The sequence below is a fragment of the Parambassis ranga genome, chromosome 10 (genome assembly GCF_900634625.1).
Source record: "Parambassis ranga chromosome 10, fParRan2.1, whole genome shotgun sequence".
NCBI classification, from domain to species: domain Eukaryota; kingdom Metazoa; phylum Chordata; class Actinopteri; family Ambassidae; genus Parambassis; species Parambassis ranga.
In genome coordinates, this window is record NC_041031.1 from 12,814,384 (window position 1) to 12,834,580 (window position 20,197).

The 20,197-nt window shown below is 41.1% G+C and overlaps 3 protein-coding genes across 5 annotated transcripts; 2 read left to right on the top strand and 1 right to left on the bottom strand.

Moving 5' to 3' along the window:
* Nucleotides 1–1,522: 1,522 nt before the first annotated feature.
* On the top strand, nt 1,523–9,880 carry p2rx3a (purinergic receptor P2X, ligand-gated ion channel, 3a). The gene is made up of 17 exons (XM_028416950.1): nt 1,523–1,821; nt 1,915–2,050; nt 2,260–2,331; nt 2,689–2,848; nt 4,973–5,034; nt 6,551–6,858; nt 6,952–7,087; nt 7,297–7,368; nt 7,726–7,795; nt 7,943–8,045; nt 8,134–8,211; nt 8,312–8,453; nt 8,592–8,728; nt 8,813–8,906; nt 9,042–9,107; nt 9,190–9,267; nt 9,346–9,880. Exons 1-17 carry the CDS (start codon nt 1,529–1,531, stop codon nt 9,484–9,486), a joined length of 2,148 nt encoding a protein of 715 aa, XP_028272751.1. The 5' UTR covers nt 1,523–1,528; the 3' UTR covers nt 9,487–9,880.
* LOC114442836 (uncharacterized) lies at nt 9,835–16,696 on the bottom strand. Of its 3 annotated transcripts, none has more exons than XM_028416645.1 (8): nt 16,477–16,696; nt 14,961–15,030; nt 13,623–14,489; nt 13,426–13,541; nt 12,551–12,962; nt 12,332–12,467; nt 12,022–12,233; nt 9,835–11,911 (listed from the first exon to the last, which is right to left on the bottom strand). In XM_028416645.1, the coding sequence occupies exons 3-8, from the start codon at nt 14,475–14,477 to the stop codon at nt 11,657–11,659; spliced, it is 1,986 nt and encodes a 661-aa protein (XP_028272446.1). In that variant the 5' UTR covers nt 14,478–14,489; nt 14,961–15,030; nt 16,477–16,696; the 3' UTR covers nt 9,835–11,656. The 3 variants fall into 3 exon arrangements, with proteins under 3 accessions (XP_028272446.1, XP_028272444.1, XP_028272445.1); XM_028416643.1 differs by having other exon boundaries at nt 13,623–14,477; nt 14,625–15,030; XM_028416644.1 differs by having other exon boundaries at nt 14,625–15,030; nt 16,477–16,695.
* Nucleotides 16,117–20,193, top strand: rad9a (RAD9 checkpoint clamp component A). Its single transcript, XM_028416647.1, has 12 exons — nt 16,117–16,400; nt 16,484–16,554; nt 16,685–16,758; nt 16,872–16,920; nt 17,461–17,575; nt 17,739–17,838; nt 17,946–18,052; nt 18,223–18,329; nt 18,434–18,498; nt 18,592–18,690; nt 19,261–19,522; nt 19,818–20,193. Exons 1-12 carry the CDS (start codon nt 16,367–16,369, stop codon nt 19,932–19,934), a joined length of 1,200 nt encoding a protein of 399 aa, XP_028272448.1. The 5' UTR covers nt 16,117–16,366; the 3' UTR covers nt 19,935–20,193.
* The last annotated feature ends 4 nt before the right edge of the window (nt 20,194–20,197 follow it).

The window sequence follows — 20,197 nt, forward strand, 5'->3', positions numbered from 1 at the left end:
ACTCCTGTTGCAGCACTGGATGGCCAGACAATGACCTGACAGATTTCCATAATCGATTCCACAATCATACACACTGACAAATCTTTTTCAGATCTATACCTTATATGGTATCATTGACTTAAAGAATTTAGGCTGCAGCCCTGAAGGCCTGTGTTCTGTGTACACATGTGACTGTGTGTGTGTTGGGTTAGCATTAACTGACCACAAACATAATGGGCCCACTTAGGAAATGACACTCTGTCTAAGCACATACATCAACGTGCATGCACACTCACACACACCCATACACATGCACGCACTTGCACACTTTGTCCTTGCATTACATTAGCTCCCTGAAGTGAAGGGCTGTAATGCTGCTGATCTTTGTCAGCGTATTGAGAACATGTCGTATCATGTGTCACAATTATTGTGCAGTTGTCAATAACACTATTATTTTGTAATGTATTACAGTGCATTTAGAGTATGTGCTCTTACAGTGGGAGGTCTGTAAGCACAGAATCTGATTTTATACCAATGCTGTACAGAAATGTGTCAAAGTGGTGTTTAATGGAGACTTATGGAACATCCCCATTTCCTGGAGTGTTTTTTTCAAAGCTGCTTACAAGAAATCATAAATGGTCCTCTGTGTTTTCCCGTCTGTCTGTAAAGTTAAATATAGGAAGTTGTTGGTATACTCAGATGTATTAACATACACTGGTCCAAAGTCATTAAAATTTGACAAGCACAAACATTGATTATTGATCAGTTAAGACATGGATGTGCTTCCATTTTACAGTTTACGTATACATCTAATTCTAGGAAGACGCCTGCACTCATGTTTTATTGTAATTGCATTTCATTATTTGATCTGCTTTACCTGATCTAATTATGGCCATAAACATGAAACATAGACATATTTATGCAATAAAGATAAAAAGATAAAGATAAAAGGAAAGAAAGAAAAACATTCGGAACCAAAAAGGCAGTAATTCTATTTATTTTGCATCACTCACAATATATTATATATATTTGCCTTGTTAGTAATGTTTGTTAAAGAGCATCCCTGTGAAATAGACCAACACATGAAGCAGCCCTATAAAACAGGCTTTTATTATTTGTAGATGATTGCTCCTGAGCAGCTCTGGCTGGTGTCTTCTGTGGGTTAAATTTGTAAATGTGGGTGTCCAATTTTATAGTCTCTCACTCTTAAAAATGAATGAAATGATAAAAAAAAATAAAAAAATATGAATACCGTAAATCTTCTGTGAGATGAGTCTGGAACAAATGAGAAATTGATTGTTGTTTGACTAATTGAAATAGTGTTTGCGTGTCATTAGCTTGTTTTCAATTCAAGCCAGAGATGTGGAGAAAAAGGGGCAGGGAGATGGGAATTTGTGGTCAAGATAGAAGAGACGCTCCTCTTTCATTTGAGTAGAGAGGTGGAGGAAGGGGGGGGGGGGGGTTGTCCAGCTTGTGTCATAAACCAATGAGACAAAGACAGTGAGGGTGAAGGGAGAGACAGTGAGCCGGGAAGTATGTAATGAAGCAGATGAACACAGGTCACCTTAAAGGAAAGACACCAGCAGAGTGCATTTTATCTGTTGTGGGAGTGTCCTGGTCACACTTCACAAGAAGGCACCAGCTGTGGTTGGAAGAGGTTTACGTTTTTTCTCCAAACTCAGGACGCTCTGTGTATCGACAAGCTGCCATGGGCTCCTTTCTGTGTTGCTTGGCTTCTGAAGTCTTCGCGTACGAGACCACCAAGTCTGTGGTGGTCAAGAGCTATCCAGTGGGGATCATCAACCGGGTCGTACAGTTGTTAATAATTGCATATTTTGTCGGGTTAGTGGAGTTTTTTTTATGATTTCTTTTCATCTGTGAGCGACCTGTGGAGCTTCTGTCAAACCTTTTTGTGTTTTGTACTTTTTCTTGCAGCTGGGTGTTTATCTGTGAGAAAGCTTATCAGGTGACCGACACTGGCATCGAGTCCTCTGTGATGACCAAAGTTAAAGGCTTTGGTTACCATCACGGCCAAGTTATGGATGTGGCCGACTACGTCTACCCACCACAGGTGAGCGACCGGATGATGATACACATCAGAAAAAAACATAAATGGGACGATCAGTGCTTTCAGAGTGAAACTTCATGCTATGTGAATTGCCTGAGATAACATCAGAGTGCTCATGATTTAATTGCAGTAGTTCGGTTTTTTGTGTGTGTTTATTTAATGTGAGGCCCCTTTGTGTAGCACTGCAGCATGATATAAATGTTGTGTTTTAGGGTGCAGCTGTCTTCTGCATCATAACCAAACTCATCATTACTGAGGACCAGTTCCAGGGCCGGTGTCCTGAGGTGAGGCCACGGTCACTTCGGTTTTTCTCTGGTGTGTTACTAACCAGTTCATTTCAGCACCTCCTGGGTGTTTTGCTGTAAAGCTTTGAACTGGAGTGTCGCCTCACATCCTCAGGTTGTGTAATTCTGACACTTTTGCGGTCAAAGCCTCTCAAGGCTGTAGTAAAAAAAATATTCAGTAAGTAAAATGGAACTTACACACGACTGAACTGGAACATAATTTTGACAGATAAAGCTAGATGAGTATTTGACGGACTCCATATTACCGTAAAAAAGCACTTATCAACAAGGTTTGTCTAAAATGTCAATGTGATTTATGTGATGTTATTTTTTAAGCATCTTAATTTTGTGTTTCAGTCTGGAGTTCCTTATAACTGTACTAAAGATGAAGACTGCTACAAGTATTATGGTTCCAACCTTTCCAATGGTGCTCACCGTTCATCATCCATCCATCACTCACACACGCTTACACCGGCAGTGAGACAGGCGCGCATGGAGTCGCAGATCAGCAGGGAAGGTGATGCATGGAAAAACCTCCGGTCTCTTTACATAAACCTCCCTGAGCCACTCTCTCATTTTCTCCTCATCCATCCAGCCCTTTAGATTGGCCTTCACTATAGCTCCTGCTGGAAACTTTTCTTTTGGCAGTGTCTTCCTCTTAAAAATGACCGTAGACCGGAGTTTCTGTCCATTACCATGGCAACCGAGAGAAAGAATAGTGAAAGCCGACGCTGCCAGCACACGTAGTGTACGTATTACGTCCCCGTGTCAGGTACTCAACCCATACATAAGGCGCACCGGATTATTAGGTGCACGGCCGATTTTTGAGAAAATGTTAGACTTTTAGGTGCACCTTATAGTCGTGAAAATACGGTATACTGAACTAAGTAAGCATCAGATTTTATTTAAAGAAACCAACATGAAGTCACTGTAGCTAACAGTGACCAGACTACCTTACAGTAGAAAGAAAAGAGAGATGTTTGAAATTATCTCAGCTATGATGAAGTGGATAGCTGCTCTAAACGAGGGCCAGCTGCAGGGAAGAGAGAGGACCAGAGGACATGTAGAGACCAGAGGACATGTAGAGACCACAGGTAAAAGCTCCAGAGGGAAAGAAACACTGCAGTAGACGGCGAATACGTGTCTCCGCTGTCATTGTGTGTGGCTGTGACTAGACAGATTATGGTTGTTATATACTAAATGATATATGATGAAGTAATTTTATTATTTAACATTAAAAACTGTTTGTCTAGTCGTGAAAGAAATGGCTGAAGATAATAGAATAGTGAACTCACTGGCTTTTTTTTAACCTATTAGTGTGTGACCAAGCTATAGAGATATAATCTGAGCCCCACTACTATATACATCAGTGTACAGTTACACCTCTCTGATAAGCTAAACAAAGCCCCGTTCAGCCCTCTGTAGCCCCCTCCTGTTCTTGTGTGGCAGGAAATCTGAGACACTGGAAACATGGAATTTACCTCTAATCAACAAAATTACATTTTAATACATAAAATCCTCAGAATTTTTCAAACGACCATCAAAACGTGATTATTCTTTTGTACTTTTTCCAACTAGGAGTCTGATGAAGAGGAGGAGGAGGAAGAGGCAATATCCACACCCGCCAGCTCAGAGGAAGAGTCTGACTGAACACACACTGTTACCCCTCACACACACACAAACCAAGGACCAAGCGTTTATACTCAGATCAGATAGATCCGTAGAACCGAGTTGTATTTTTTTCTTTTACATGTTGTTTTAAGAACTTTAACATGTGATAGTTGACCGGCTCTTCCTGACTGACTGCTCGGTGAAATTCTGGCATATACCAGTGGATTTTTTTAAGGATTTTCCATCTGAGCCTTGGGAATGGTTGTTGTAGTTGAATAGCACTGAGGATATTGTGGATAAAGCGGTTCTGTCCTCCTGTGTAGACCATTTGGAAAAAAAACAGCAGTTGAGTGTTTTTTTTGTTTGTTTTACAATGTGATGTTTCATCCTGAAATAAATAAATAAATGGATCATTTTTCAATAAGAACTGAGTTTTTTTTATCTTTTTTTGAGTGAATTTAGAGATTTTATCAGTTTGTGATCGGAGGGGCTTTAAAGGTTTTTATATTGTGGCAACTGAAGCTCGCAGGACTAAAGCTGTTGATTCAAAACCCACGTGAGGATTTAGAGAACGTTAATAGCAGGGGTTGAGGTTCAGTCCCACTTTGGTCTGCCCATGTGTCAAAGAAAGGCTACATCAACAGAACATATATGTGTGTGTGTGTGTGTGTGTATGTATGTATGTGTGTAAAGTGTGTGAAAGCATTTTTCACTGTTACATGTATAGATGGACAAACAAATGCATCAGAATTCCAGGACCTAACTTTGATTCAAGCTTACAAGTGAAGATAATTAACAGTCAAACTCATTGTGTTTGTAGGAAAATATAATTAATTTTGAACCTCAGTGTTAGTGCAGTGGCTCTGCAGCTTGTGGGTCTGCAGAAGAAAAACAACTGTCAGAATTTCAATACAGTCATTTAACCAGTCAGAGTGGTTTGCAGAGTCCTTGCTGCTAAAAGTCAGAAAATTGTTTCGAACCAGATGCTGAGCCGTCTAAGTACACGGTGGTTTGTAGTGTGGTTTTTAAGAGCCGAACACTACAGGATATGGGATTCCACTCAACTTAGACAGCAATGTCTTTGACGATAAGGTACTCCTGTTGCAGCACTGGATGGCCAGACAATGACCTGACAGATTTCCATAATCGATTCCACAATCATACACACTGACAAATCTTTTTCAGATCTATACCTTATATGGTATCATTGACTTAAAGAATTTAGGCTGCAGCCCTGAAGGCCTGTGTTCTGTGTACACATGTGACTGTGTGTGTGTTGGGTTAGCATTAACTGACCACAAACATAATGGGCCCACTTAGGAAATGACACTCTGTCTAAGCACATACATCAACGTGCATGCACACTCACACACACCCATACACATGCACGCACTTGCACACTTTGTCCTTGCATTACATTAGCTCCCTGAAGTGAAGGGCTGTAATGCTGCTGATCTTTGTCAGCGTATTGAGAACATGTCGTATCATGTGTCACAATTATTGTGCAGTTGTCAATAACACTATTATTTTGTAATGTATTACAGTGCATTTAGAGTATGTGCTCTTACAGTGGGAGGTCTGTAAGCACAGAATCTGATTTTATACCAATGCTGTACAGAAATGTGTCAAAGTGGTGTTTAATGGAGACTTATGGAACATCCCCATTTCCTGGAGTGTTTTTTTCAAAGCTGCTTACAAGAAATCATAAATGGTCCTCTGTGTTTTCCCGTCTGTCTGTAAAGTTAAATATAGGAAGTTGTTGGTATACTCAGATGTATTAACATACACTGGTCCAAAGTCATTAAAATTTGACAAGCACAAACATTGATTATTGATCAGTTAAGACATGGATGTGCTTCCATTTTACAGTTTACGTATACATCTAATTCTAGGAAGACGCCTGCACTCATGTTTTATTGTAATTGCATTTCATTATTTGATCTGCTTTACCTGATCTAATTATGGCCATAAACATGAAACATAGACATATTTATGCAATAAAGATAAAAAGATAAAGATAAAAGGAAAGAAAGAAAAACATTCGGAACCAAAAAGGCAGTAATTCTATTTATTTTGCATCACTCACAATATATTATATATATTTGCCTTGTTAGTAATGTTTGTTAAAGAGCATCCCTGTGAAATAGACCAACACATGAAGCAGCCCTATAAAACAGGCTTTTATTATTTGTAGATGATTGCTCCTGAGCAGCTCTGGCTGGTGTCTTCTGTGGGTTAAATTTGTAAATGTGGGTGTCCAATTTTATAGTCTCTCACTCTTAAAAATGAATGAAATGATAAAAAAAAATAAAAAAATATGAATACCGTAAATCTTCTGTGAGATGAGTCTGGAACAAATGAGAAATTGATTGTTGTTTGACTAATTGAAATAGTGTTTGCGTGTCATTAGCTTGTTTTCAATTCAAGCCAGAGATGTGGAGAAAAAGGGGCAGGGAGATGGGAATTTGTGGTCAAGATAGAAGAGACGCTCCTCTTTCATTTGAGTAGAGAGGTGGAGGAAGGGGGGGGGGGGGGGTTGTCCAGCTTGTGTCATAAACCAATGAGACAAAGACAGTGAGGGTGAAGGGAGAGACAGTGAGCCGGGAAGTATGTAATGAAGCAGATGAACACAGGTCACCTTAAAGGAAAGACACCAGCAGAGTGCATTTTATCTGTTGTGGGAGTGTCCTGGTCACACTTCACAAGAAGGCACCAGCTGTGGTTGGAAGAGGTTTACGTTTTTTCTCCAAACTCAGGACGCTCTGTGTATCGACAAGCTGCCATGGGCTCCTTTCTGTGTTGCTTGGCTTCTGAAGTCTTCGCGTACGAGACCACCAAGTCTGTGGTGGTCAAGAGCTATCCAGTGGGGATCATCAACCGGGTCGTACAGTTGTTAATAATTGCATATTTTGTCGGGTTAGTGGAGTTTTTTTTATGATTTCTTTTCATCTGTGAGCGACCTGTGGAGCTTCTGTCAAACCTTTTTGTGTTTTGTACTTTTTCTTGCAGCTGGGTGTTTATCTGTGAGAAAGCTTATCAGGTGACCGACACTGGCATCGAGTCCTCTGTGATGACCAAAGTTAAAGGCTTTGGTTACCATCACGGCCAAGTTATGGATGTGGCCGACTACGTCTACCCACCACAGGTGAGCGACCGGATGATGATACACATCAGAAAAAAACATAAATGGGACGATCAGTGCTTTCAGAGTGAAACTTCATGCTATGTGAATTGCCTGAGATAACATCAGAGTGCTCATGATTTAATTGCAGTAGTTCGGTTTTTTGTGTGTGTTTATTTAATGTGAGGCCCCTTTGTGTAGCACTGCAGCATGATATAAATGTTGTGTTTTAGGGTGCAGCTGTCTTCTGCATCATAACCAAACTCATCATTACTGAGGACCAGTTCCAGGGCCGGTGTCCTGAGGTGAGGCCACGGTCACTTCGGTTTTTCTCTGGTGTGTTACTAACCAGTTCATTTCAGCACCTCCTGGGTGTTTTGCTGTAAAGCTTTGAACTGGAGTGTCGCCTCACATCCTCAGGTTGTGTAATTCTGACACTTTTGCGGTCAAAGCCTCTCAAGGCTGTAGTAAAAAAAATATTCAGTAAGTAAAATGGAACTTACACACGACTGAACTGGAACATAATTTTGACAGATAAAGCTAGATGAGTATTTGACGGACTCCATATTACCGTAAAAAAGCACTTATCAACAAGGTTTGTCTAAAATGTCAATGTGATTTATGTGATGTTATTTTTTAAGCATCTTAATTTTGTGTTTCAGTCTGGAGTTCCTTATAACTGTACTAAAGATGAAGACTGCTACAAGTATTATGGTTCCAACCTTTCCAATGGTGAGTTTAATTAAATGAAACTGTTTTGTATTAATCTCGTTAAATATTTCTACTCTTGCACAAATTACTAAATTTTATTCATATTATATCATATTTACTTGAGAATTTCTTATTCAGCACAGTATTTGTCTTTGATTCATGCGACAGGTGTAATAACAGGTAGATGCCTTAACACCAGTGACTCCCAGGGCTGGTGTGAGACAGAAGGGTGGTGTCCTGCTGAACGAGAAAAAAGAGATAATGTAACCATGTAAGGTTTACACACAAACACACAAATGCTTCCACAACAGGCAGCACCGTCAACCTCACCCCTCCCTCACTGTCAACTCCCCCCACAGTAAACCAATGCTGGATGTGAAAAACTTCACCATCTTCATCAAAAACAGTATCACTTTCCCCCTCTTTCATGTCACCAGGTCAGCCACACACACACACACACTCTCTCTCTCTCTCTCTAGTCAAACTAAATCTTCATCACACACCCTGCTTTAAAAAATAACAGATTTTTTCTCTCAGAGGGAACTTTCCGAGCAATATGACGTCCGCAGAGATCAAGAGGTGTACCTACCACCCACAGAACAGCCCCTTCTGCCCCATCTTTCGTGTTAGTGATGTGCTGAAGTACACTGGACAAAGAGTGGAAGACCTCGCAGAAAAGGTCAAGAAAAAAATAATTAAGCTTGTGGATTCAGCAGCACTGTTAACAAGTCTGTTTGTAATACAGTGATGTGCATAGTGCTTCTCAGGAGGTTCGTGGTTCATTTGCCAAATGATGAAAAACTCTTTTCCCTCTCAGGGAGGAGAAATAGGAATAAACATTGTGTGGAAGTGTAACCTAGACCTACACGTCGACAACTGTGTACCCAAGTACTCTTTCAGACGCCTGGATGCTCCATTCGCTAAGAATGCTGTCTCCAAAGGTTATAACTTCAGGTAGTGAAGGTTATTCTGCTGTTTGATTTTTCCAGTTTTTTATTTGTCATCTTTTAGTGACTCTGTCCTGCTGTTCAAATGCAGATTTGCCAAATATTACAAGACGGACAATGGGACTGAATTTCGGACTCTTTACAAAGCATACGCCATCCGCTTCGAAGTCATGGTCACCGGCAATGTGAGTTGTGTAAAGTAGTAACTGCAACCAAAGAACTTATTGATCTTTAGTGTTTAAATTACCATTTTTATAATTTCATTTCAACAATATTCTTTTAAAAAAAGTTAAATATATTTATTGTCTCATCTCTTGCAGGCAGGAAAGTTTGATACAATCCCCACACTGATAAACCTGGTAACGGCCTTCACCTCCATTGGACTGGTATGAATTTCTGCTCAGGCTACAGATGTATTTTTATTCTTACTGTCAGTTATTGATTTGTTTTATTTGTGTTTATTTGCAGGGTACAGTTCTCTGTGACATTATTTTACTGAACTTCTTGAAAGACGCAAAGCAGTACAAAGCCAAGAAGTTTGAAGAGGTAATTGACTAGCATGTCCCGACAGCACTGTGACAGCAGAGGTGTTTCGTATGTGACTTCATTGTTTTGTCCTTTCAGGTGTCAGAGGCTCAGGTTGAATCATTCCTCGCTCAGACCCCCGGCAGCCAAACGTCGCTCAACCCAGGTATCAAAAGCTCCTACGACTCTGGAGCCATATCCCTCAGCCCCACTGACGGATACAACGGACTCACAACCTGAAGAATCAGACAGTCCTCTCTTTGTCTCTGTCCATTATTATCTGGTTGTCGGGATTTAATAGTCATTTTTATTTTGGCGATTTTTGCAGATGTAACTCATGCAGTTCCCCTTAAGGACGTTTAAAGTCAGACTACTGCCAGCTCTAAGCCAAATGAATAAAGCTTAAGTAAAACATGATTAAACTCAGTGGAAAACATATAGTAATAAAAATGCTATTTTATAGTAAGCAGTCTCCTTTTACAGGACTTTTACCGCGTCTGTAACCCCCCTCCCCGTCTTTTACATCTCCAGCTATCAAACCAAAACAGACTGAACTATTTGCACAATATTTTTCACAGTATTTCTCTTTTTTCATGTTTACACAAATGTCCTCAAATAAAAAATATCTCCTAGATCTCTTAATGTTGTACAGTTCTTTTTATACTGCTGTGTGTGTGTGTGTGTGTATGTATGAGGGATAATCGTTTGTGGCTTGAGGTTTACAAATGGGCCATTATTAGTTCACAAAAACTGCTCAGTAGTTGTTACTGTACAGGACAATGGACTAATGTAATACCTCTTTTTAGAATGGACAAGCCAAAAAGACATGAAGAATTCTTCTTTTCCTTGTTTTATTTCTCGTGTTTACTGTCAGATGTTTTTCTCAGACGTTTATGTTCTCCACTTGAGTTCCCTCTGTCCCACACACACACACACACATTATATGCCCCCTCCTCTCTTCCCTCTTGTTTTACCACGAACCAGGGAACTAATAGATGAGCTAAAGAGCCTCCTAATGGTTCTGACTGATTTATGATTTATGAGATTCCACAGAGGAACTGACAGGACTTAGCTGCAAAATATGATGTACTAATGTAATAACACAAAATCTGTCTAATGCATGTGATGGAAATGACAGAATATAATACAAAGCACAACAAATGGCTTTTTGAAATCAGAGCGGCAGCTTAGTCTGGTTGATTGAATGAAAAGGAGTTTATCTGACTAGCAGGCATCAGATGATATATTTTTAATCAGTCAAAGTTGAGACTGATAATGAAGAATCAGGAAGTGTGATCTTTTTTTATCATGACAATCAGGTAGATAACATATATAGGACAGTAACACAGTGGTGATGGTACCATTAGTCTAAAATAGCTGAAGGTGTACATGTCCATGTTGAGATCCAGTTTTGAAGCTGCTTGCTGGAATCCACTTCCAGTTAATGCAAATGTGAGGAAAATGGTGGAGCATGGGTATAGTAAAGGCCCCTAATCATGCACACCTTCAAGCCTTATTCAACATATTTGTGTATGGTATTTTGTGCAAGGCTGTCAACACATTGATTTCTGTTGTAAAGTAAAGCAACATATAAATGATCAGGGTGTTCCCTCATACCACACAGTTAACCAGTCAACATATCTCCAGAGCTAATGCAAATGTAAATGCAAACAATAAGGCTGCTCTGGATAATAAGCACAGATACAAACACATCTGTCTCTGCCTCGAACATCCTCAGTCTCCCATGTTGCTACATGTGCTCAGAAAATAAAAAAAAACTCTCAGGCTGATGATATTTTGAGTGCTGTAACTTGACAGAAAATGCAATAAAGAGACTCCAGTGGACAAATGGGCGGGATGAATGGATAGTGGCAGGCCATCAGAAACTGCTGATTGTCTTCAACTGATACTTCAGCTCCAGCTGACATGTTTTTTTCTCTCCTATGGGGTTAATTTCCACAATGATTCCATTAGGAGACAGGATGTGGGGATTGAGTCAGTGACACAGGGCAGTAATCTGCTGCTGTCCAGTGTGAGACCAAAGGAGGAGGAAATACCTCTGATAAACCAGGACGATTGTCCAGTATCCGGCAGATTGAAGAGTATGGACAAAAAAATCTTACATTTCACTGACAGCTGCTTAAACACAGTCCTCAGCTTGCACCCCTGGTCGAGTTGTAAAGGTTCTCCTTCATTACTGCAGGGTTTGGAGGGGGGTGAGGAGGAATAAGTGCTTTAAGTGTTGCAAAGACGTTTCTCAGTACTTGTTGGCTCTGCAGAAAATATTAATCATGTGTCTCTTAACAGTTAGGCAATCAAAGCTCTAAAAAGATAAAAGTAAAAATATATAAAAGCGTTCATCTGTATTTATTTAAAATAGACTTTGGTGCTCGTTTCTGCAGTTCTATAGTCACAGTCTGGGTTTTCTTCCTGTGTTCTTCCTCTTCAGAACCCGCATCCAGGCTGTGAGAGCAGGCCGACGGGATGGGACCACCTCTTCTACCGCTGCCTGCTCCACCACACAGTCCTGCTCTGTCATAGAGTCCTCCTCTGGCCCTGAATCTGAGTCCTCCTCTGAGTCTGTAGCATCCAATTCCAGGTCTGCAGACGCTATGGCCACCACCTCCTCTGAAAAACGAACCCGGCGGTTTTCCTCCACTCGCCTCTGATCCATTAAAAGTAAAATGGAAAGAATTAGTGGGCAAGTGGGGACACTGTGCACATGACATTTTAAATTTCATACCACAAGAGGGTGCTGTCTACACAACAACTTACTCTTTTTGTCATCGTTCCCATTGATGACTCTGAATCCTGGGATATGGAGTGCTTGAGGACACCACGAGGGGCAGGAGGGAGGGGATTCGAAGAGGATGGAGACAGAGGGGTGGGATGACAGTTAAAGTTGTACAGAGGTATGAGTTTTTCACATCCTGATTCTCCCGTTTCATCTGTTATGCTGTTGATCCTCAGTGAAGATGTCAAATGTTCTGTAAGACGGGAGGCAAAACAGCTGCTATAAGCACCAAACTAAAAACATAAACCCTAATAAAGTAGTGATCAATGAGGGTTATTAAAGTGTCCTGACCTCTGTCTGTCTGTGCTCCTTCACTTGTAATGCCAGCCTGAAGCCTCTCGCCTCTGCTCTCAGCTGGCTGGTGCTGTCTCTTCCTGTTGAGGTGGACTCTGCTCTTCAGCACCGAGTTTTGTAAATTATCTGCAGTCTGGACATGAAAACAGATGTTTGCGACGTTTAAATGCTGCAAATAGATTCATTTTTGTAAAGATCCATGAGTAAATATCTCACCTCTACAAGTGATGGTGGTGTAAAAGTCTGTCGCCTTTGTCCGGCCTGCATGTCTTCCATTGGTTCCGTTTGGTCAACCTCTCTATGGATGCCTGATTGTTTTCCTTCAGAAACATCCATGCTCATGGGCAGGGAAGCATCAGTACGCACTGCACTGAACACTGTAGGTGGTGATGCTTCTGTACTCCTAAAGCTCCACTGGTTGCTTCCACCTCCAAACGGGTTCAAAACTGCAGATGATTGATTGAAGTCAGGAGGAGTTGTTTGGATTTGGGGTTGGCTCTGTGAGTCTTCTGATGTCCTCTGAGGAACTGTAAGATTAGGGTTCAGGAACTTTGCCCACTCTTGACCTGTGACAATCTCCTCCAGCAGGCTGAATGACCCAAGGCCGAAGTCGAAGTCACTGGTCGACCTTAACGGAAGAAAAAGCTTTGTCAACATTCAGCCAGGAACAGCATTTTATTGACATCACCCAGAAGTCCAGTAACACAAGAGATTTCTTTCTTATTAGTAATGAAATGAATAGCAAGGCCAATACACAAGGTTAAAAGCACCGTGCAATGCTCCTTAATCCTTATTATGATGTAAAAAAAGTGTTTCTGTATTAGAAGTTGCGCCCCATTATAAACTCTAATGGTACATATTGCATTATGAAAGTGAGACTGCAAAGAGTTAATGACAGATGCTGTCAGTGACAGGGGCGTGTTTGGCACATCAGACCCGAAAGTCACATCAGAGGTCTCACAGTTACACTTGGAATCATATCAAATACCAAACATATCTTACTGGTGTCGTTTTGTGGATCAGAGATTAAAAGAAAATCTGTCAGGAAGCCACTGACATACAAGTTTGGACCTTTGTATTTGGTTGATTACCTGTTAGGCCCATCTTTATTGCTGTCCTCTGGCTGTGTGGGAAGCTTTGTGCTGTTCTCCTGAGAAGCCAGGGACCTTTCTTCATTCTTCTCCAGTACCTGGTCTGGAGGTGAAATCTGTGGAATTAAAAAGTTGTAATTTCATTTTAAGTTGTAATATATATGAACAAATGGGTATAATTAAAGCACACTACTCACTTGATTTCTGTGCTCACTCCTCTGGTCTGCACTCCCTCCTTCTTCTTTTCCCTTTTTGCCAAAACTTCCTGATCTGTCCTTCCATCTCTCCTTAATCCTCTGCGTCCACCTTCTCGTTTTATTCTCAGATGACCTCTGTTTTCTTCTGAAGCTGTTGCGTGTCATATCTGAGACAGTCTCCTCATCTTTACTTTGTGCAAAAGTGCCACCATTTCCCTCACGTAGCTGTTTATACTGTTGACCTCCAGCATCAACATCCGTGTTCTTCAATGACCACATGTAGACTTTAGGTGTGAAGCCATGATCCTGATTTGGTCCCATGATTAAAGCATTGTCCGTACCTGGAGTGATGTGCCTTGTCCCACCAGAACCCCCTCTCTCCCCATCAGTCCTCTGAAAGGAAGTGATGTCAGCATCCTTGACTGATTTAGCAGGAAGCAGCTGCCCTGTTCCTGTTGGGGTGACCACAGGCCATGTGGCCTTTCTCTTCTCACCCAAATCACCATGGTTGTTGTCTTTCTGGGAGGAGAAGGAAACTAGACCACTGTCCACTTCACAGCCACGACCTGCCCGCTGTATCTTATCACCTTTGCGGCCAAAGTTACTGTCCACAGCAGAGAGCCCGCACTCTTTTGAGGTGACACCATTAACACCAAAGTCACTCACAGGATTGCTGTTCACTTTGTGAGGGTTGAATGCTGCTCTCTCACCACCTTGTTGTAGCGTAGAGGCAGCTAGTGTGGGTGCAGGTGTGTGTAGGTATGCCTGTCCATCTCTTCCCGGCTGAAGCTTCAGTCTCTGCAGCATGGACTGCAGCAAGGCCTGAGTGTCTGCTGGGTTATGTGACTGAGACATCTAGGAACAAAACTACTCTGTATCAAATCCACAAGTCAGAAAAACATGTGTGCATGCTGCAGCATATCCACTTAAACAAGGAAAGAATTCCACACAGCGATGTGATGCATTGCTTTCAAAAGAGCCCAGAGAACATGTCAAAATTACCTGTGCGTAAGTCATGTCAACATTTTGTCAATCTTTTGTGATGAAGCTGACGGCTGCTGTTCTCTATATTCCAAATATTTTCCATCTGTCAAGACAGGTCCACCTCTTATGTCCGTGTGTCTTCACTGTCCTAAAACTCTGCTGTTTCTTTTCCTGGATGTTTTACTGTCATGCTGCCTCCACTCCTTGATGAGCCTCAAAACTTGCAGTGAAAAGTCTCTTTTTCTTTTGTTTTTGCAAACTCTTCCTGAGTTTTGTCTTCTTGTGCTTTTTAAAAGTCTCTCTCTTTCATTACATGTCTGTGGTTTCGATATAGAAAGGTTTTCATAGTCGTACCTCTTGTCCAGCAGCTACTTATATCTCCAGTGATGGGAGGAGAGATGGTGCATGGCAGCGTTCCTCAGATCTTACGCAGTGAAGCAGACAAACAAGAAAGACCAGTGAGGTGAGATAATTGTGCATTGACAGTGACTCTCTCTCTCTCTCTCTCTCTCTCTCTCTCTTTCTACGTGTCTCTCTGCCCATCTTTCTATGTGCCCTCCCTTCCTTCCTATTTCTCTCCTCAGTGTCGCTCACATGTGCACACACACACCCTCTTTTCTTCCCACCGTGACCCTTAACTGGTGATTACAGGGCGTTTTTTAGAGAGCAGCTGTTATTAGTGTGCTGTCAGAATGAAAGAAGAAGAGGAGTACCACAGTGATATGTAGAACAACTTTTTTTATATAAACTCTGTGACCTCAGTTATTTTTATATACAACGATACGTCAACAAGTCTTTGCTGTAGTTGAAGTACATGACTGGAGCTGGATAGTTCTTTCAAGGAAACTATTTTTATGTCAAGCTGGTGTTTTTAATTATAGAACCTTTGCATTTTTCTTCTGATGCACAAACTTAAATTCATTAGTGAAAGATAAAATAAACACATCAATCAATGATAATTTGATAGCGATAATTAAGCAAGTAGCTATTACGATGAGCCCTTAATGAGGCTACTGTTTTTATCCAAACTGAGTTCTGCAAGTTGCTCTGTTATGGGCCACAGCATTGAACCCAGCCAGGTTTGAGTATCTGCTAAATTATGTGACTGAGAGATTAGGATTAAAACTGCTATATATCAAATCCAGACGTCACAAAAACATGCTACAGTATATCCAGTTAAACAGGGAAGGATTCCACACTGCAATGTGATGCATCGCTTTAAAGAACCCAGAAAACATGACAGGCAAATTACCTGTGCATAAATCATGTCAGTGTTTTGTCCAACTTTTGGTATGAAGACACTCCATACATAGAACATAGAAAATGTTACAGTAGAAAAATCATAACAGATTTTATTTTACTCAGAAACTAAATATTATTGTCAATAATGCATCAATTTATAATCTTATCAATATTTCATGTTTTATTAATTATAAAATAGTTTGTTGCTCAATGCGCATGCGCCTAGCCAAATCTGCCCTTTCGACTTCCTGCCGCTCTGATTGGTCCACATTGCGGAAGCAGGTAATGGCGGCGTAAACAACGCTCCGAAGTTTGAAAGATGTTGCCTTGACTCGAGCTGATACTGAAAATACAACTGAAGTGTAACGCTATAATTAAACGGAGTATGTTTCGAACGGGAGGATATATGGTCACTGTGCAAAATATTAAAACTCCACAGGTTCACTTTTTGGCAGCCACTAACCGGTAGTTGCAACTCCCTGCCGCGTTTGCTAGTTAGTTAACGGAAAAGTGCAGAAATGCACTGTGTCGTGACGGGAGGAAACGTTAAAGGTACAAACATTTCCTGCTTGATAAGCTCTTAATTTGTGTGCATGATAACTTTTGATAATTATGTGTGTGTGTGTACCGTCAAGTGTTGGCCAAAGCCATCCATTCTCTGTCCCGGATCGGTGATGAGCTGTACGTGGAGCCTCAGGAAGATGGGGTAAGCTGCTCTGACACCGTTATACACCAACACTTCCTCCTGCCAAGCATGCAGTCTTGTTGCTTCCTGTTGGTGCAGACTTTGCGTCAATGAACATATCTGAATTGGTTTTTTTCTCTCTCTCTTGTAGCTGGCCCTGCGGTCTGTGAACTCCTCTCGGTCGGCATATGCTTGCTTCCTGTTCGCCCCGCTCTTCTTCAGCAGGTGCAAGCTGTATTAAAACGGCAGTGTGATGTGTGTGTGAGAGATAGAGTGGGTCAGTGAGCATCACATTGGAGTCAGACATTTCAGTCAACCTTCCCCCTCTTTTTTTGTAGGTATTCAGTTCCCAATAGGAACAATTTCCGCTGCAAGATGGCAATAAAGGTGGGAGGGTAAAATATTCAATGCATCACACATGGCCTTTGTATCAAACTACACTTATATGTGCTGTAGCCATCTATCAGTGATTGCTAATTTTGCACAACCTACAACCACAAATCCCCCTAAAAGAAGCCTAATTACTTATTAACACTGCTTATATTTTACTGTTTACATTATGTTTAATGTTGGATGTTTAATCCTTTAATTGTTATTTCTCTCTCAGTCACAGCTTGGCCTGTCAGAGTATAACAGTTAATAACAGTTAATGACAGATCTATGCCCATAGTTTTTTGGTTATTATGATTTCACACATTTCTAATGCCATTTAGTCTCCCCTTGGCAGTCAGCTTCAAATGTTATCTTTCCTGTTGTGGTGCTTGTGGTTATCTGTGTGCAAATTGCACAAAACCTCTGAGCTTCCTTGTTGGCAGTAGTAAGAAGTAAGCAGCATAAAAACCTAAAATGTCCTTTAATGTGACTAAAATATTTTACTGCGTATAAATGGGATCATTGTCGTTTGTCCTCTTCATGTGTTTCTCTCAGAGTGTGCAGGCTGTGTTCAGATCGTTGGCATCTTTAGAGAAAACAGTGGAAAAGTGTCACATTGAGCTAGATGAACAGAAGAATCGTCTCACCTTCACCCTGCACTGCAAACACGGTATCAGTGCTGTGCTTTATTCTGAAAGGTTCACAATGCTTTAATAATTAGAGAATGGTAACATCTTGCTTTAAAAAATGATTGTAGTACATTCATTGTGTTTTATTATGTTGTATGCATTTGTGTATTTTAAGGGTTTTTTTGTTCGGGTTTTTTTCTGCAGGCTTACTGAAGACACATAACCTGTCTTTCCAAGACAGTGAAAGCTTACAGGCAGTGTTCGACAAAGACAGTTGCTCCAATGTATTCAGAGCCCAGCCCAGGTCTGTAAAGTCTCTGTTTATTGTAAAGATAACTGACAGACAAAAGTATTTTAGTAGGCATTTAGTTGACTCATAAAGTAACTATAACTTTGTTGTTATCATCTCAGGCTGCTGGTAGACACAGTTATGCACTTTCCTCCTTCTCTGGAAGAAGTGACTGTGTCAGTGAGTGATGAACGGATGTGGGTCAGGAACCATGTGGAGGAAGAAGCAGGTGATACTACTACTGTCTCTTTTTTGGCCTAGTAGCAGAACAGACAAATGTATGGAAGCTGATGTGTTCTGATCATGCAATAGCAAAACAGAAGAAAAAATAACAAGAACAGAAGTAACCTGTGTGGTGTGAAACCTGCTTGAAAACTTTTGTTGTTTACTCCCTCTCAGAACAGTCCAAGGCCATGCTGACAGAGCTTTGCCTGGCTTCAGATGAGTTTGACCATTTTGCCATCCAAGCTCACAGCAGTGTCACTTTTTGTTTGAAGGAGTTACGGGTAAGAGAGATGTGGGTTAAATGATCTGAGAGATAGAGGGCAAAGTGAAAGCAGATAAAATATGCTGTAGTATGCTTACTTGTCACCTGTCACCTCTCCTCCAGGGTTTGTTAGTGTTTGCAGAGTCCACAGGTCTCCCTGTTTCTATATATTTTGATGAGCCGGGCAGGTGAGTGTACTCGAATACTTACTGAAGGCCACACAATTCAGTTTCACCTCTCTGTATTGACATTGTACGTGTATATGTTTGTTTGTGTGTCAGCCCTGTGGTGCTTTCGGTGACAGACAGTGTCCTGGAGGGAAACTTTGTGCTGGCCACACTTACTGATGATCCTGGCCTCAGAAAAAACAGCAGTAGAAGGTAACAACAAAATCAGAGTGATTGAAAGGAGTGTCGGAAAGTATTCTTGTTTGCACAGATATGGAAGTTTTTAGTCAAGATCTGGAAATGGCAGTAACCAAACACATTGAAAATATAACCACTCAGCTGTTTCTGTAGTTTATTATCAGGCCACCATGCCACCTGGTGGTTTAGGGGGTAATTGAACTGTACTTTTTCTTTGTGGTGATTGTTGCTTCCAACACTTCTTGACATATAGCTGTCAGGAGGGAATTAGTACATTTGTTAGAACCTGTCTGAAAACAAAAAAGGCCTTCAGTAAGCCATGAAAACTCTTAGCATTTACTTGTCAAGCTTATCAACATACCGTAGTAGGTGTCAGTTTATTAATCACATGCAATTATAACACAGCACATCGTGCATTTGGAATTATCAGTGTAGTATTGGGAGAAGAGCTGCAACAAAGTACAGGACGAACTGTCATGACCTAATTTGATTGATTTCATGCGTATATTTTTTTTAACGGTTGTCTTCCTCATTTGTGTCATATTTATCTCTGACATGCCCTCCCAACTTATCTCCACCCTTCAGAGGGCACACACAGCCACCACCCCCTCCGGATGACTTCATGAACGATGATATGGACTCCTACCTAATCGCCATGGACACTAGTATTGTACCAGGTCCCTCAACTGCAGGTCCACCCACACCCCCGTTAGCTGGTTCCACGTGTTCAAAACGGCCTGTTGCCACTAACCACAGGACGAGAATACACAGTGAGGAGGAAGAGGAGGGGGAGGAAGAGGGGGATAGCGAGAAAGCAGAGGATTCAGACAGACCACCGAATAAGAAGGTATGGTTTAGTTTACACAAGAATAAAGGTGGCAGGTTGCGCTCTGATTAAGATAAAGACCATGTGACACAAAACACAGAAATGCTAATAGTTCCAAATTAACTGCATGTGTTTATCTGTTGACTTTTTATTTAGCCAGGAAGGTTTCACAGACGTATAGATCATCTTTTTTGAATAAATGACACCAGCTCCCTCTAATTATCTATTGCTGGTTTCTCTTTAGACAGCATATGTCTAACATTTAGATAAAATATAGTCTTCTAACATATTTCCCTCGTGTGTTGTTTTCTCACAGTTCCGTTCCCTCTTCTTTGGATCGGTGCTTCCTCCATCTTCTCAGATGAACACTCAGCCTGTAGTAAGCCAGGAAGTGCTGGCCAGTGACAGTGAGGATGACTCCCAAGATGAGTAACAGCAGGAGAGATGCAGACTGAACTTACACTATGAACACTGTTAGGACATTTTTAGACTCTTCTGGTCAGTATAAATGTTAACCTGGACTTGGTTGAGTATGCTGAAGCCTTCTTTACAATACTAAAATTATTCAAAATTATCAATTGAAATTTGGGATTATGTAAACCTACACAAAGCACTTCCGGTTTATTTTTGTTTGGAGTCTGTCCAGTGTGTAATCAAGATGCAGTTTACTAAATAAAACACTTATCCAAGTATGTA

Excerpts from the sequence above, each read along its gene's own strand:
- p2rx3a (XM_028416950.1), top strand. The coding sequence starts at position 1,529 with ATGAACACAGGTCACCTTAAAGGAAAGACACCAGCAGAGTGCATTTTA. Across the intron at positions 7,796-7,942 it reads TGGTTCCAACCTTTCCAATG|GTGTAATAACAGGTAGATGC; the intron begins GTGAGTTTAATT and ends TTCATGCGACAG. Across the intron at positions 8,729-8,812 it reads TCCAAAGGTTATAACTTCAG|ATTTGCCAAATATTACAAGA; the intron begins GTAGTGAAGGTT and ends GTTCAAATGCAG.
- LOC114442836 (XM_028416643.1), bottom strand. Across the intron at positions 12,234-12,331 it reads AGGAGCACAGACAGACAGAG|AACATTTGACATCTTCACTG; the intron begins GTCAGGACACTT and ends CCCGTCTTACAG. Across the intron at positions 11,912-12,021 it reads TGGGAACGATGACAAAAAGA|AGGCGAGTGGAGGAAAACCG; the intron begins GTAAGTTGTTGT and ends TTAATGGATCAG.
- rad9a (XM_028416647.1), top strand. The coding sequence starts at position 16,367 with ATGCACTGTGTCGTGACGGGAGGAAACGTTAAAG. Across the intron at positions 16,759-16,871 it reads GCCCCGCTCTTCTTCAGCAG|GTATTCAGTTCCCAATAGGA; the intron begins GTGCAAGCTGTA and ends CTTTTTTTGTAG. Across the intron at positions 17,576-17,738 it reads CACCCTGCACTGCAAACACG|GCTTACTGAAGACACATAAC; the intron begins GTATCAGTGCTG and ends TTTTTTCTGCAG.